Source organism: Erinaceus europaeus, chromosome 5 (genome assembly GCF_950295315.1).
Source record: "Erinaceus europaeus chromosome 5, mEriEur2.1, whole genome shotgun sequence".
In the NCBI taxonomy this organism is placed as follows: Eukaryota; Metazoa; Chordata; class Mammalia; order Eulipotyphla; family Erinaceidae; genus Erinaceus; species Erinaceus europaeus.
In genome coordinates, this window is record NC_080166.1 from 626,827 (window position 1) to 643,576 (window position 16,750).

General features: G+C 41.1%; 1 protein-coding gene across 6 annotated transcripts in view; it reads left to right on the forward strand.

The window, feature by feature from the left end:
* NIPBL (NIPBL cohesin loading factor) overlaps positions 1-16,750 on the forward strand; it is a 201,431-nt gene that overhangs the window by 137,983 nt on the left and 46,698 nt on the right. For all 6 annotated transcript variants that reach the window (XM_060190959.1, XM_060190960.1, XM_060190961.1 and 3 more), the window contains 7 exons: positions 1,776-1,879; positions 6,136-6,220; positions 9,805-10,035; positions 11,128-11,279; positions 11,825-11,905; positions 12,309-12,409; positions 15,487-15,625. In XM_060190959.1, the coding sequence (XP_060046942.1) occupies positions 1,776-1,879; positions 6,136-6,220; positions 9,805-10,035; positions 11,128-11,279; positions 11,825-11,905; positions 12,309-12,409; positions 15,487-15,625 (893 nt within the window). The remainder of the gene's footprint in view (positions 1-1,775; positions 1,880-6,135; positions 6,221-9,804; positions 10,036-11,127; positions 11,280-11,824; positions 11,906-12,308; positions 12,410-15,486; positions 15,626-16,750) is intronic.

Consider the following 16,750-nt stretch of genomic DNA (forward strand, 5'->3'; position numbering starts at 1 on the left):
CTAATAGCTAATGCAGAAGAGAGGTGGTGAACTAGTCTGGTACTAATAGCTAATTCAGAAGAGAGGTGGTGCTCTAGTCTGGTACTAATAGCTACTTCAGAAGAGAGGTGGTGAACTAGTTCTGGTACTAATAGCTAATTCAGAAGAGAGGTGGTGAACTAGTTCTGGTACTAATAGCTAATTCAGAAGAGAGGTGTGATCTAGTCTGGTACTAATAGCTAATTCAGAAGAGAGGTGTGATCTAGTCTGGTACTAATAGCTAATTCAGAAGAGAGGTGGTGAACTAGTCTGGTACTAATAGCTAATGCAGAAGAGAGGTGGTGAACTAGTCTGGTACTAATAGCTAATTCAGAAGAGAGGTGGTGAACTAGTCTGGTACTAATAGCTAATGCAGAAGAGAGGTGGTGAACTGGTCTGGTACTAATAGCTAATGCAGAAGAGAGGTGGTGAACTAGTCTGGTACTAATAGCTAATTCAGAAGAGAGGTGGTGAACTAGTCTGGTACTAATAGCTAATTCAGAAGAGAGGTGTGATCTAGTCTGGTACTAATAGCTACTTCAGAAGAGAGGTGGTGAACTGGTTCTGGTACTAATAGCTAATTCAGAAGAGAGATGGTGATCTAGTCTGGTACTAATAGCTAATTCAGAAGAGAGATGGTGATCTAGTCTGGTACTAATAGCTACTTCAGAAGAGAGGTGGTGAACTGGTTCTGGTACTAATAGCTAATTCAGAAGAGAGATGGTGATCTAGTCTGGTACTAATAGCTAATTCAGAAGAGAGATGGTGATCTAGTCTGGTACTAATAGCTACTTCAGAAGAGAGGTGGTGAACTGGTTCTGGTACTAATAGCTAATTCAGAAGAGAGATGGTGATCTAGTCTGGTACTAATAGCTAATTCAGAAGAGAGATGGTGAACTGGTTCTGGCACATATACTGGCGTCTAGTTCATACAGAAGGGAGGTGGCATCCTGTAGTGCTGGTGTAAGTTCATCTACTACATTTGGGAACGCTTGAGAAAGTATAGTACTCTTTATTTTACAAGATTTGCTTGATTTTGTAGCTTACTTAACTGTCATCAGTGCATTTCCTCCTTATTGGGACTATCAGTTTTACCACTTCTAAAACTTCTGTGCTAAGAAGCTATCTTCAGTGTCATTTAAGACCCCAACATGAACACAAATGGTACTCTTAAGTCAACATAGCTTGGAAGGGCTTATTATAAAGAGGCTGATTACAAAGTAGGCAGACAGTGCCAGAATCCAGAGAGACAGCCATGGGGCTGTTGCCATCCTGTGCCTAAAGGAATAAGGATAAGCGCAAGTTACCAGAACATACTCAGGAAGAGGAAAAGCCGTTTTAGAGTAGACTGCTTTGGGAAAAGCAGTAAACGTTTAGACAGCCTGAGGAGCTTCTCAAAGAAAGGAGTCGGGGATATGAAAACCCTGACCCCACTCTCCTCCTCTTTGGTCTTCTGACAGAAGCCAGAGGGCATGGAAGACTGTTGATGTAGTCCATCCAGGTCAGGCTCCTGGGGGCAGAGAGCACTGTGCAGAAGGGTCCACGGTGCAGCTAGTGTCTCTACAGAAATCAAGAGAAGACACCTCCCTGCACTTGACACTTGATCAGAACCCATCCTCTCCTCATCCATTCAGGACCGGCTTTAGGTTTACATAAGGACCTTGGGCTGTTTATGTGTGTGCTTCCGGAATTTTATTGAAAAGTTTAGCTTACTGTTGGAAGACATTTCTTTAACTTCATCTCTGATTTGGTTTCAGGTGATGACGATGAAATTCCTCAGGAACTACTATTAGGAAAACATCAGCTTAATGAACTTGGCAGTGAATCTGCTAAAATCAAAGCGATGGGTATAATGGATAAGGTATATCACCAAAGTTTGATTCATAGATCTAAAATCTGACACTTAGAAAGCTGACTTTTTATGACTACCTTCTGGGAATCTAAATTTCTTTTTTAAAAGCTTGAATCAAATAAATGTTTACATTTTTAATGCAGAAATTATCTAAATTTTCCTGAGGTACTTACTTTAGTTATTTGCAGCAGTAAAAACTTAAAACTATAATTTTACTACATTGTTAATTATATAACTTCACTACATATAGGCTCAGGCAAAGTCTGCTGCATAACCACTATGCTATCTTACCAGCCCTTCCTGTGGAGTTTATTCTAAGCAATTTTGTTGTTGCATTTTTATAATACTGAGCTGGAAAATATTTTTATGTTTTTGAAAGCTAAAATGTAATTATTTTAGTATTTTATATATTGCCCGTATTCCAAATAAAAATATGCCATGGATTTGAATTTTTAGTAAAATACAATTGGCATTTAACATTATTTGAATTTTCCAGCATACATCAATATTGCTGTGTAGGCTAAGATGATCACAGTGCATAATTGTGTTAACTGTAGTCAAATATATGCAGTTATTAGTAAGTCTAGTGAATACCCATCACCAGGGGGTTACTGATTGTGTGTGTGTGTGTGTGTGTGTGTGTGTGTGTGTGTGTGTGTGACTTTTTGTGAAAGTCTTAGCAATTTTTTAAATCATTGTCATTATCTGTAGTTGTTCTGTTATACATTACATCCCTGGGACTTGTAACTTAGAAGTTCTGTGCCCAGGTGGTGCAAAGTGTAAGTAACTCCCCACCTGCAGGGAGTTGCTTCACAGGCAGTGAATGAAGCAGGTCTGCAGGTGTCTTATCTTTCTTTCTCCCTCGGTATTCCCCTCCTCTCTCCATTTCTCTGTGTCCTACCCAGCAACAACAACATCAATAATAACCACAACAATAAAAAACAACAAGGGCAACAAATGGAAATAAATATTTAAAAAGCAAAAAAGAAGTTTTGTGCCTTCTGATACCTACTTTACATACCTCCTCATTTGACAGCTACCAATCACCTCTAGGAGTCTCAGTCATTGTTGGTTGGTGTTTATATTCCACTTACTTCTAAAACCTTAACACTTGTCATCTTTTACCATCAGAAATATTTAGTTTAGGGAAGTTCCCTTGCCCTCTGATTCCACATGTGCTGATGGAATGAAGAGCCCCTTCCTCTAAGGGCTGGTTAATATCCTGCTATATCTGTTCAGTTGTGTCCTGTCACAGTCGATGTTAGGTTGTGTGGCCCAGACTCTGTAAGCAAACCTAATGGACACTCTGTGTCGCTCTACATCTAGCCTTGGCCAAAAGCACGATTATATTTCCTTTATCCTTTTATCCATTGGTGCCTTTGGAAAAATTATTAATGACTTAATATTGATGTACAAAAATTAAAATAATGGAAATCAGAGCTAAGCAGTGCTCTGGTAAAAACAAGCAAAACAAAAACAGATCAAACAACAAAACTAAAAGATAAGGACTATAACTCCACCCCACCCCCACCACCATAGTTCTGAATCCCCACTCTCTCCATTGGAGGATAAGGAGTATAACCACCCCACCCCCACCACCATAGTTCTGAATCCCCACTCTCTCCATTGGAAGCTACAGCAGCGGGTCTGCCAAGGTTGCAGATACAGGTTGACTGTTCTTTCTAGAACTATCTGTCTAGATTCATAGTATTTGCCCATTTTCCCGATGGCCCTGCACTCGTCCCTTCCAAGTAGCACCCACGCCTGTTACTATTTCCAAATGTCTCTCCTCTTTTCCTCCTCTCTCTGGGTGCTGAGTTGGAGTTCAGAGCCCTCTGATCATCTTCCCCTATCACTTCTCCCCCTCTGGGAGTGTGGACCAAAATTCTTTTTTTTTTTTTTTTTTACTATGTTGACCTTTTCTTTTTTTTTTTTTTCTTTTTTATTTAAGAAAGGATTAATTAACAAAACCATAGGGTAGGAGGGGTACAACCCCACACAATTCCCACCGCCCAATCTCCATATCCTACCCCTCCCCTGATAGCTTTCCCATTCTCTATCCCTCTGGGAGCATGGACCCAGGGTCATTGTGGGTTGCAGAAGGTAGAAGGTCTGGCTTCTGTAATTGCTTCCCCGCTGAACATGGGCGTTGACTGGTCGGTCCATACTCCCAGTCTGCCTCTCTCTTTCCCTAGTAGGGTGGGTCTCCGGGGAAGCTGAGCTCCAGGACACATTGGTGGGGTCTTCAATCCAGGGAAGTCTGGCCGGCATCCTGATGACACCTGGAACCTGGTGACTGAAAAGAGAGTTAACATACAAAGCCAAACAAATTGTTGAGCAATCATGGACCCAAAGCTTGGAAAAGTGGAGAGGAAGTATTAGGGAGGTACTCCCTAATAGGGTGCAGAAGGTGAGATTCCTGCAGACCTGCTTCACCACCTGTGAAGCGACTCCCCTGCAGGTGAGGAGCTGGGGGCTTGAACCAGGATCCTTAAGCCGGTCCTTGCACTTTGTGTCACATGCGCTTAACCTGCTGCGCTACCAGCATAAGGATCCCGATTTGAGCCCCCAGCTCCCCACCTGCAGGGGAGTCGCTTCACAAGTAGTGAAGCAGGTCTACAGGTGTCTGTCTTTCTCTCCCCCTCTCTGGTTTCCCCTCCTCTCTCCATTTCTCTGTCCTATCCAACAGCGACGACAGCAATAAAACAATAAGGACAACAAAAATGGATAAATAAATATTTTTTAAAAAAGAGAGAGACAACAGGTAATAAAAAAAAAAAGAAAGAAAGAAATACAGAGGGTTGGGGAGATAGTGCCAGCTATAGTGCAATAGAATCTTATGTTTGAGGAGTAGAGACCCCCAGGTTCAGTCACTGGTACCACCACAAGCTAGAGCTGAGCAGTATTTCTGTTGAAGGAATAAATTTGCCATAGGAACTACACCAGTTTGTATTCCACTAACAGTACACAGGACTCCGTGAGTTTGGTTTTTAAAGTCAGACAGACATAACCACAGCATTAACCAGGAGTTAATGTTTCTGTCAGTGTGGTTCCATACCAAGAGAGATAAATGCTCATTTGCCGTGTACGTAGGAATTTGATTCTTAGATTTCTACACATAAGTTCCATGATTACATACTACTAGCATTCCTATTTGAAAACGTGAATTTACTGAATTTTCAAAGTATGGACAGTTTCCCAGAAGTCTCAGTAGTTTATTTACTTACTTAGAACTAGAGCACCACTCTGGCAATGTGGTACTGGGCCACACACTCAGAACCTCATGCCTGCGAGCCAACACTTTCTCCTCTGGGCTGCCTCGCAGACCACAGTAGTTTAGTCTGTTGTGGACTTTTCTTAAAGGAATATCTGGGTGAATTTTTCTTTTATTATTAAAATAATAATTTCTTTATTATTTATGAGCTACTCTAGCCTCCCATTTGACTTTTCTGTCTAATGTGGTTGAAGGTCCAATCTTAAACTTTCTTGACCAAGATAATATGAGTAACAGTTGCCACCGGGCAGACCTCTAAACTGACCACTGATTTTTCAAATAAAACATCAATAAAATACTTTCGTGCAGTCAAGCAATCTTATTTCACATTTGTATCTTTTATCCTTTCGCAGTTTCATGCTTCTTTTGTTCAAAATACCCTCATGAATTTAAGATACCAGAATTGCATTAAAACCACATTTTAATTAAATCAGAAATGGAATCTTAAGGGGTGTGAGTGTGTATGTGTCTTCAGCTGTGTGCTCATGTCATTGCTGTAAGAGCAGGGGCCAGGTGTCAGAGGCCTGGGCAAGGGAGGTACATAGTGGTTCTGCAGAAGACCTTCGTGCCTACGTTTCCAGGTCCCGGGCTTACCCCCTGGCACCACATAAGACAGGACTAAGCAGTGCTTTGGTTGACAATTAAAAACAATAAAAAGCAGACCATATGTGGGATTATGATATTATCCCCCTGAAATCTTAGAATTTTGTAAAGCACTGTTAGGTCGCTAATAAAAGTGGAGAAAAAAGAAGAAACTAAGTCTCAGTTATCCGTAAGGTAAAAATTGAGTTAGTAACATACATATGTACCCACTTTCAGAAACAAATATTTCATTACCTGATTCAGTAGAGAATCTCAAATAGAAAGTTTCTTTTCTCAATCTTGAAAAGAATGGTAGATACTTCACATTATGTAGAAAATAAGTAATTATACAGAATGTTTCTTGTCATTTACCCCCTGATTGATAAGAGAACTTATATTTCTATTTTAGCTTTCGACTGACAAAACTGTGAAAGTCCTCAATATCTTGGAGAAGAACATTCAAGATGGGTCAAAACTTTCCACCTTATTAAATCATGTAAGTTTGAGATCAAGATCAATTTTTCTTTAATTTTTTTTGTTTTGTTATTTATTCCCTTTTGTTGCCCTTGTTTTATTGTTGTAGTTGTCGTTGTTGGATAGGACAGAGAGAAATGGAGAGAGGAGGGGAAGACAGAGAGGGGGAGAGAAAGACAGACACCTGCAGACCTGCTTCACCGCCTGTGAAGCGACTCCCCTGCAGGTGGGGAGCTGAGGGGCTCAAACCGGGATCCTTATGCCGGTCCTTGTGCTTCGCGCCACCTGCGCTTAACCCGCTGCGCTACCGCCCGACTCCCATCAAGATCAATTTTAATGTTACTGTTGTTGAGATGCACATGTTTCCCCTAGCATCTTTGCTGTATTAGGAGATTTGCCACAATTCACTAGTTCAATTCCTGAGCAGTGCTGCTAGAGTTTTCTCTTAGTGATTCGAAATTAATGCTGCACATTGTCAGTTCAGAGCTTCCATGTAGAGACATGTGAATTCATTCAGTCCGAAAGATTGCTTATGTTCTTTCTTGTGGAATTGCAGGTGAGAGTGCTTGAAGTGTCCTTTTCTTTAGGAGATGATAGCTATAGTAGTTTTCTTAACCTGTCTTGGCAAAATGGTCAGCAACCATGTGCTAGTTTCTATACTGTTTTATATCTAGCTCAGAGAACTAGAAAGAGCTAGATAAACTCATGTAAATGGACCAAAAAATACCAAGTTGCTGGAAAAGTTACGACGCATTTTTGCATAGGAAAAAAACAGAAAAAAACTGCGTTGTGATGTTACCAACATCCTAGTAGCTTGCTTGGGTAGTGAACTGCTTTGCCGTGTGCACAGCCCAGGCGTACGGCCAGTCCCCACGACATTGAAGGGGGCTTCAGTGCCACGCTCTCTCCTCATCTCTCTCCCTCTCTTTGTCTCTGTCTCTCTGCCTCCCTCCCTCTTTTCCTCCCTGTCTCTCTGCCTCTATCTAAATACTAAAAAGTAAAATTCATGGAAAGTACGTAAAGCTGTGTCTGGCCCGTTTTAAATCTCAGTAAATGTTAGCTGTAGCAGTTATTACACTTTAGCATATTTATATTAAAAAAGAGCAGTTTGGTGTGTTGTTTTATGACCTGATTCACGCAATCTACCTTTGTAGCATTGTAGCAGGCTTTCAAACCCATGTGTGCATTCACATTGATCTTGGTGTTGCTGTCATGACTGAATTAAGAACTAAGGACTGAGGGAGGTTTTGAGTTGTCCTTGTAAAGGCCTGTTTACAGTGGTGGTATGTATGTTTCTGTAGCAACATTACCAAGTACAAAAAATCCACATTCTCATCCAGTAATAACTGTCAACGTAGTATGTATGTCTGGAAAGATACAGGAGTCTGAGCATAACAAGTGTGCATACTTTGGTTCTCATATGCACACAGCACTGTATAGAGCTGAACGTGCACTGGATTTTATCTCAGGAGAAAAATGAAGCCACAGGACCATGAAGTGATGTACATGGAGTGAAGTGTAGAGAGAAATAGTCTTGGGTGGTGTTGGTAGTTGAATGGCTTGATGAAAATGTCCATCTTTTCCTAGTGCTGACTTTTTAATAGTTTTGGGGGGTGGGTAATAGCACAACCAGCTGAGCGCACATGTCACAGTGCACCAGGACTAGGTTCAGGCCTCAGGTCCCCACCTGCAGGGGAAAGCTTTACAAGTGGTGAAGCAGGGCTGCAGGTGTCTCTCTGTCTTTTTTTCTCTTTTTTTTTAATATTTTATTTTTATTTATTTATTCCCTTTTGTTGACCTTGTTGTTTTATTGTTGTAGTTATTATTGTTGTTGTCGTTGTTGTCGGATAGGACAGAGAGAAATGGAGAGAGGAGGGGAAGACAGAGAGGGGGAGAGAAAGATAGACACCTGCAGACCTGCTTCACCGCCTGTGAAGCGACTCCCCTGCAGGTGGGGAGCCAGGGTTCAAACCAGGATCCTTATGCCGGTCCTTGTGTTTTGCGCTACCTGCGCTTAACCCGCTGCGCTACAGCCCGACTCCCAGGTGTCTCTCTTTCTATCTGCCTCTCTAAATTTCTCTCTGTCAAATAAAAAACTAAGAAATAAGGGCTCAGGATAGATAGCATAATGGTTATGCAAAGTGACTCTCATGCCTGAGGCTCCACAGTCCTTGGTTCAATCCCCCACACCACCATAAGCCAGAGCTAATCAGTGCTCTGGTCATCATCATTATAATAATAATAAATTTTCTCTTTTAAAGGTTAAAAACACTGTAGTTCAAACTGCTGGTGTGTAAAATAAAAGGTAGTCTTGTGTTCCGGGAGATGGTGCAGTGAATAAAGCATTGGACTCTCAACCATGAGGTCTTGTGTTCAATCCCCGGCAGCACATGTACCAGAGTAATGCCTGGTTTCTTCTCTCTCTTTCTCTCTCTCTAGCTTTCTTATAAATAAATTAATTAGAAGAAAAAAGTATTCTTATCTCAGCTGTTAAATGACCCTTTATAGAGAGGAATATTTTCAGGCGTATGAATATTCACATTAACCACTTGTTTTTGATCGTCTCGAGGGTTATCACTGGTCTTGGAGCCTACACAGCACTGCTCCCTTCCTAGTAACCTTTTATTTTTGTCTTCCTTCCATAGAGAGAGGGCAAGGAGATCAAGAGAATGAGCAGCACCGTGGCACACTGGCCCTCCTGCCATAGGCACTGTGGTGCCGTAACCTGGGTCCTGGGGCATGAGCACGTGCACCCCAGCTGCTGGCCTCCGCGCCCTGTTTGCCCAGCAGTGCCCCTCATCTCTGGCTCTTGGTCACACTCTGGGTCAACCTGTGCTCTTCACACTTAGCATTCTTAATATATTTTTAAGAATCGTGTTTACTATTAGACTTTCAGAATAATTGTTAAACTGACATTCTTCTACTTTTAAATAAGTCTTTCTGCTGTGTTGTTCATTTTCACTTTGCTCTGACAACAAGCAGACCTTACAGTTTGGTTTTTTTTTTAAATACTTATTTATTTATTCCCTTTTGTTGCCCTTGTTGTTTTTCATTGTTGTTGTAGTTATTATTGTTATTGATGTCATCATTGTTGGATAGGACAGAGAAGAATGGAGAGAGAAATAGGGAAGACAGAGAGGGGGAGAGAAAGACACCTGCAGACCTGCTTCACCACCAGTGAATCGGGACCCCTGCAGGTGGGGAGCCGGGGCCTCGAACCGGGATCTTTATGCCGGTCCTTGTGCTTTGCGCCACGTGCGCTTAACCCGTTGCGCTACTGCCCGACTCTCTGTTTGTTTGTTTCTGTCATAATGTTTATGCCCCAAACACAGAATTGTTTATAACAGCTACACTCCGTAGTTAAATCTTAGATTTGGGTAGAGAATACAACCCAGTGAATCTGCCAGTAAATTAGAGATAGAGGGCCTGTTAGGCTCGAAGACAAGAAAACAAAAAGTTTACTTCAGATGGCATCACTATACTTTGCTTTTCTATCCTTCAAAGAACTTGGGCAAACCAATGATGCATCATAATTCTTTGGCTATTAGCCTGTAAGTCTGTTTTACTTTTCATTGAGAATATGCTGGTTTTGTTTTGTTTTAGAATAATGATACCGAAGAGGAGGAAAGGTTGTGGAGAGACCTTATCATGGAAAGAGTCACGAAATCTGCAGACGCCTGTCTGACAGCTGTGAACATCATGACGTCCCCCAACATGCCAAAGGCTGTGTACATTGAGGACGTCATTGAGAGAGTCATTCAGTACACTAAATTCCATCTACAGAACACGCTCTATCCTCAGTATGATCCTGTTTACAGACTAGATCCTCATGGAGGTTAGCCTGACTTTTTTTTTAGGTAGTGGATGAATATAATGTCAGTTATTTGTTACGATTTTATCACCTTGAATGACACAATGTGCAGTGACCTGATATGCATCCCAAATTGTTAGATGATGTAAATGGTAATAAACACTGACTTTGGTTTAGGGTCTGACTAGAATACTGAGTTTCTGGTTGATCTGACACTCAGTCGTACTTGCTTTAGGACCTTTTGACATATAATAGAATTAGTGTCCAGGAAAATCTCAGATAGTATGAGCTTATGGTCTTGTTTGTCACATCTCCCTAATTTTAACCAAACTGTTAACAGAAGATGAATTGATTTAAGGTACCTTCTTTCTCTTATTGATAAGCTTTATAAATGAACACTAAAATGGTGGGCATATATGTGAAAGAAAGGGAAAGAAACTTGGGTTCATAATCTATTGACTGCCTGTTACTTAGCAATGGCAAGTTAGCTTAAGCACAAATAAAATCGTGCTGACTTTCTACAGTGGAAAAGAATCAAGTTAGAGTAATATGTCTGATCCAAGAATTTCATGTTGGTGTATTTCACCAAAGTAAAGGACTCTGGGGGTGGGGGGGGTGGGGTTTAGGGACTGGGGCACGGTAGCTGAGGAGGACCTGCTGGGGGTTGGGTTGTGATGTGGGAAACTGGGAGGTGTGATACATGCGCCAACTACTGTATTTTACTGTGGACTTTAAACCATTAATCCCCAATGAAGGAAAAAAAATTAAAAAAGAATTTCATAAGTACCAAAAAAGCATAAGGGATTATGTTCTGAGAATACTTTCTAATATCTCTAGAATAGAATTTTCAATTAACCAGGCATATCTGCCAGGTTTTAATTTTTTTATTATTATTTAACTAGAGCACTGTTCAGCTCTGGCTTATGGTGGTACAGGGGATTGAACCTGGGAGTTGGGAGCCTCAAGCCTGAGAGTCTGTTTGCATAACCATTATGCTATCTACCCTCTGCCCACCAGGTTTTAGTTTTATGTAAGTAAAATAAAAAGCGCTAGTGCCGATTATGAAGTAACATTGAAAGTTGATATTTTTATTCCTTTTTTTAATTTTCATTTTAGGAGGTTTATTAAGTTCAAAAGCAAAACGGGCTAAATGTTCTACCCATAAGCAACGAGTAATAGTGATGCTTTACAATAAAGTTTGTGACATTGTTAGCAGCTTATCAGAACTGCTAGAGATACAGCTTCTTACGGACACAACGATTCTCCAGGTGAGTCTGTTGAAGCGTTTCGTCTTTCTCTATCTAGATTATACACTTTGAGAGAACCTGAGTTCAAAAGAAATGTTTTAAGCATAAAACAAGTGAGAATAGTATAAATTCTGAACTTTATTCATATATGGAATCAAGCCCTTGCACATGTGTGATTTCACCATTTGCGGACCATTTCTTATTCAGACAGACAGACACTCTCCCACAGGAGCCTCCCCTGGTGCTGTGGCACTCCCCTCCGGTGCTAGAGTAGACCCCAGTCACTCACACGACAAGCTTTCTTGGTGAACTGTCTCTGCAGCACAGACTGGGAAGATATGTTTTGAAGGCAGTGGTAACTTGTAAGCCAGTTCAGTTGATGACAGTGAGGAAGACAGAATCATTTTGCTGGAGAAGAAAGAGGGCAGAAGAGCTGTGTGCTGACTGCATGGGGCTGAACAAGAGACTGAGGGCTTGCCGGTAGGTTAGGACTGATTGGAGTTTCAGAAGGCTGAGTGTCATGGAACTCAAGTGAGATTTCTTCTAAGACTCTTGTGTGTGTGCAGGTATCATCCATGGGAATAACACCATTTTTTGTGGAAAATGTCAGTGAACTACAATTATGTGCCATTAAGCTTGTCACTGCAGTAAGTATAACTAATTCACATTTTTCTCTCTCCATAAAAACAATACTGATAACTTCAGGTTTAAAAAAAAATGTAAAAATGAATTTTCCATAGTTAGTACGGTAGTTAATGACTTTGATTTTTATAATGAAATCATAATTATTTTTACAAGTTCATATCTTGCTTTCCATATCCAAGGCTTCATATTCCTCTAAATAGACATAATAGAAGCTTTGACTTTTACAACAGTATACAATTCTCAGGAAAAGTTTAGCAAATTATATAATTTATTACCATTGAAAATTCTGAAAACATTTTTATCTTAACTGGCTTTTTATTATTATTATATGGGGAGGTAACATTTTTGGTTTGTTTTCAGATAATTGTGACTTAATTTGGAATCTCATAACTAACTATTAAACAGGTTTTCTCAAGATATGAAAAACATAGGCAGTTAATTTTGGAAGAAATTTTTACTTCACTTGCAAGATTACCAACTAGCAAGAGGAGTTTACGGAACTTCAGGTAAGGAGTTGTAGCAGTGGTCAGGCATAACGAAGGACTCCATTGTGGTAGTCATCGGGTAATTACTCTACTCAAAACTCAGAAGTAGTCTTTTAAATGAACAATAAAAGAAACTTTTTGATTTAAGACAGCATGAGGAATAGCTTACACTGTATGAAATAACACTATATTTGAGGGAGTTGAAAAAGTGAGCGATGGGAGGCTGGGCGGTGGCACACCAGTTAATGCACATTATCACTGTGCGCCAGATCCTGGGTTCAAGACCCCTGCTCCTCACCTACAGGGGGAAGCCTCACTAGCAGTGCAGCAGGCCTCTCTCTATCTCTGTCTTCTGCCTTCGCAAGTATAAGAGAAAAAGAAAAAACAAAACCAAAAAAAGCAAGTGGTTCTGATCTATGAAAGGTCTGTATCAGCCTCAGTGATGCTGGTGTTGAGTTATGTAACGTTGTACAGAACTATCCTGACATTGCAAGGTTCTTAGCAGCCACCCTCACCTCAGCCTACAAAATACGAGAGGTACTAATGATAGTACTGAAACTCCTCACTACCTGTGATAGCCAGGACTGGAGAGGGAGCTCATCAGCTACTGCAGGACCTGCTGTGTGCGTGGCCCAGGGTCAAGCAGGGTGACTCCTGGGAGTGCTGTAGTGTCTCCTCCTGGCTCCCTCCCTGTCGGACTGGGGAGGAGAAATCCTGAAGCATTGAAATCACACATGTGTGAGGCCCTGACTGCACCAGAGAGAAATAACTCAGATGGCCAGACCTTCCCAGACTTTTAGCAAATGTTTGGAGGGTGTGTGATGAAGAGCTCCTAACTAGGAAAGCACACGGGAAGTTTATGGTTCTGCAGAGAGGGAGGCAGTTCAGTGAGACTTGTTTGCTTTATTTATTCTTTGCCGGGCTTCTCTGCTCTGGACAAGTATTCTGCAGGTGGATGGAGAGCGAGAGACGAGAGAGGAAAGAGATTATATGGGTGGCAGTGAAGCTTCCCCCAGTGCAGGGGCCCAGGCTCAGGAGCGGTTATGGGGAAGCAAACAGGCCCTGCTGCTGAGCTGAGCTGTCTCATCCACCCTCAGTGAGGAGTTCCCTTCTTGTTTATTGATTATTATTTTTTTAATCTTCATTAGGTTTACTTTCTCATCTCCTTGTGATAGGTGTCTGCCAACATAGGGCCTTTTCCATCACCCTGCAGTGGGCTCCCAAGGGCTACTCCACTCTCCTATTTCCCCAAGGAGAGTTTTATAAGCCATCCTGAGGAACTCAGACTTAATCCTTTATATATATTTATAATTGCCATCAGGGTTATTTCTGGCCCTATAAATTCACCCCTCCCAGAGGCCACTGTTTCTTTTTCTTTTTTTTTTTTTAATAGAACAGACACCTGTAGACATGCTTTACCATCCTTTTTTTTTTTATTTTTTTATATTTATTTTATTTATTTATTCCCTTTTGTTGCCCTTGTTGTTTTATTGTTGTAGTTATTATTGTTGTCTCTGTTGGATAGGACAGAGAGAAATAGAGAGAGGGAGGGGAAGATAGAGAGGAGGAAAGAAAGATAGACACCTGCAGACCTGCTTCACTGCCTGTGAAGCGACTCCCCTGCAGGTGGGGAGCCGGCGTTCAAACCGGGATCCTTATGCCGGTCCTTGTGCTTTGCGCCACCTGCGCTTAGCCCGCTGCACTACAGCCCGACTCCCCGTGTTTTACCATTCTTAAAGTGCCCACCCTGTAGGTGTGGAGCAGGGGTTTAAACCTGAGTCCTTTTGCTGGTCCCACCTGACCTGTATGTACCCTATCACCTGTCATCTGTCAGATTTACAGGGGTGATGAACTGGTGGCACTGCTGCCCTCTGCAGGTGGGGGCAGGGACTTGATCTCTGGTCCCTGTCCATGACTACCTGTGTGCTCAGTGGCTTGCCACCAGCCAACCCCAAACTTAATCCTTTCTATAGTAGAAATTCCTTAAATAATACTTTTAAAGGAAAACAAAAAAATTTTTTTTTCTGAGTTAGTATAGAGAATAAGCACAGAGGGAGTCGGGCGGTAGCTCAGCGGGTTAAGCGCGCATGGCATCAAGCGCAAGGACGGGCAAAAGGATCCCCACCTGCAGGGGAGTCGCTTCACAAGCGGTGAAGCAGGTCTGCAAATGTCTGTCTTTCTCTCCCCCTCTCTGTCTTCCCCTCCTCTCTCCATTTCTCTCTGTCCTGTCCCATAACAACATTAATAATGACTACAACAATAAAACAACAAGGGCAACAAAAGGGAAAATAAATATATTTAAAAATTAAAAAAAAAAAAACATGGAGATGAAATGCTTTTGCATCCATTGTCATAGGTAAACTAAGGAATGTTACCCAGTGTTGTAGTAGCATTGTTGCCTTTATTGTAAGAGATAGTTAACACTGTTATGATACAAAGCCACTAAATGTATTGATGCTTTAGCTGGTAGGCTTACTTTTGGATTATCTGGGACTTTGGAGCCTCAGTCATGAGAACCTCTTTGCAGAATCATTATGCTGTTTGCCCCCAACCCCTAAATTTTTCTATAAAACATTTTTCTTGGTTTTTTTTTTTTTAATAACTGTGTATTGACAAGTATCTGTTAAGTTTGAAGAGCTACTCCCAGCATATAAAATAATTGTTACACTTTATTATACAACATGTGTATAATAACCATTCTGATAAAGATTTGCTGTAGCCTCATACTCAAGCATAGGTGACCAATAGTTGAATATGTAGCATATTTTAGTTGGAGGTTGTATAGTCTACTGTATGACCATCTGAGAATCTTGAAAACGTTGCTCATTTTTAAAATCATTTTTTCCCATAAAATTTGACCTGTGGTGTATACTGTAGATATTTGTATGAAGTGTTGTATTTCCCTTTATTTTATCTAAATGTACAGAGAGACATTTACTTGGACTTTTTTCTTATTTACTAAGAGTAAGTTTAACATAAAGACACTGTTAGAAACACGAGTGCCTAGAAATGCTGATAAAGGAGGCATTTTCAGTAACGTGCAGATACTGCGATTCTGCCGTACTCTGTGTCACTTACGCATTTCTTCCCCACTGAAGGCTGAACAGTAGTGATATGGACGGAGAGCCGATGTATATTCAGATGGTCACAGCACTGGTTCTACAGCTTATTCAGTGTGTGGTGCACTTACCTTCATCAGAGAAGGATCCCAACTCGGAAGAGGACTCAAACAAAAAAGTAAGGAGTCTGTTAACATTTTCTAGGATAAAGTGCCTGTGTATCTGCCGTTCTTGCCTAAGTGGATATTATAATTAAGCTTGAAGATTCCTGTGGAGCAGGGCCAGGCGGTAGCGCAGTGGGTGAAGCGCAAGAACCATGTGAAGGTCCTGGTTCCAGCCCCCAGCTTCCCATCTACAGGCGGTGAAGCAGGTCTGCAGGTGTCTGTCTTTCTGTCTCCCCTTCCTCTCTCAATTTCTCTCTGTTCTGTCCAATAACAACATGGGCAGCAAAAAAAAAAAAAATGGGGAAAATAGCCCCCAGGAGCAGTGGATTCATAGTTCAGGCACTGAGCCCCAGCAATAACCCTGGAGGCAAAAAAAAAGAAGAGGAAGCTATTGGGAATTGGAGGTCCTGGGTCCGTCCTTCCTTCCTTCCTTCCTTTCTTTCTCTCTTCCTTTCTTTCCTTCTTTTTAAATATTTTATTTATTAATGAGAGGGAGAGGAGGATAGAGAGAGAAAAAAAATGAACCAGACATCAGTCTGGTACATGTGCTGCTGGGGATCAAACTCAGGACCTCACATTTGAGAGCCCAACACTTTATTCACTGCACTACCTCCTGGACCACCCTGAGTATTTTCTCTCCCTCTCCTAATCAGTGTTTCAGTGTTCCTTCCCTTCCTTGAAAAGGGTCACAAAACTATTCACCTCTCTTGTTTATGTTAGTATCAGTCTTCCTTTTTACTTGTCTGTCTGATTATCATAAAATTATTTTGTGTTTTATTTCGCTTTTCTGCTTACTAGTGAACTTGAGCACTTCCTTTGACATTTATTTGTTCACTTTCTAGGTTTCTACAACTTAGAATTGACTACTTCCTGGACTTGATATTCTAGTGAGGGAATGGAATTTGCTTTTGTATTATATTCCAGTGGTTGATAAACTTTGTAATTGGATTTTTTTTCCAAAATTGTTGCATGTCTAGTTAATTTTGATAAATCATGATAAGCAGCACACTGTTGTCACATTTGCCATTTTCACATAAGTTGGTAAATTTAAGTGAACCCACCAACTTTTTTGTTTCTTTAAAGTATTAAATATGTTTTGTGCTATCTATGGCTTCCCTTTGGTTCAGCATTTTAGAGTT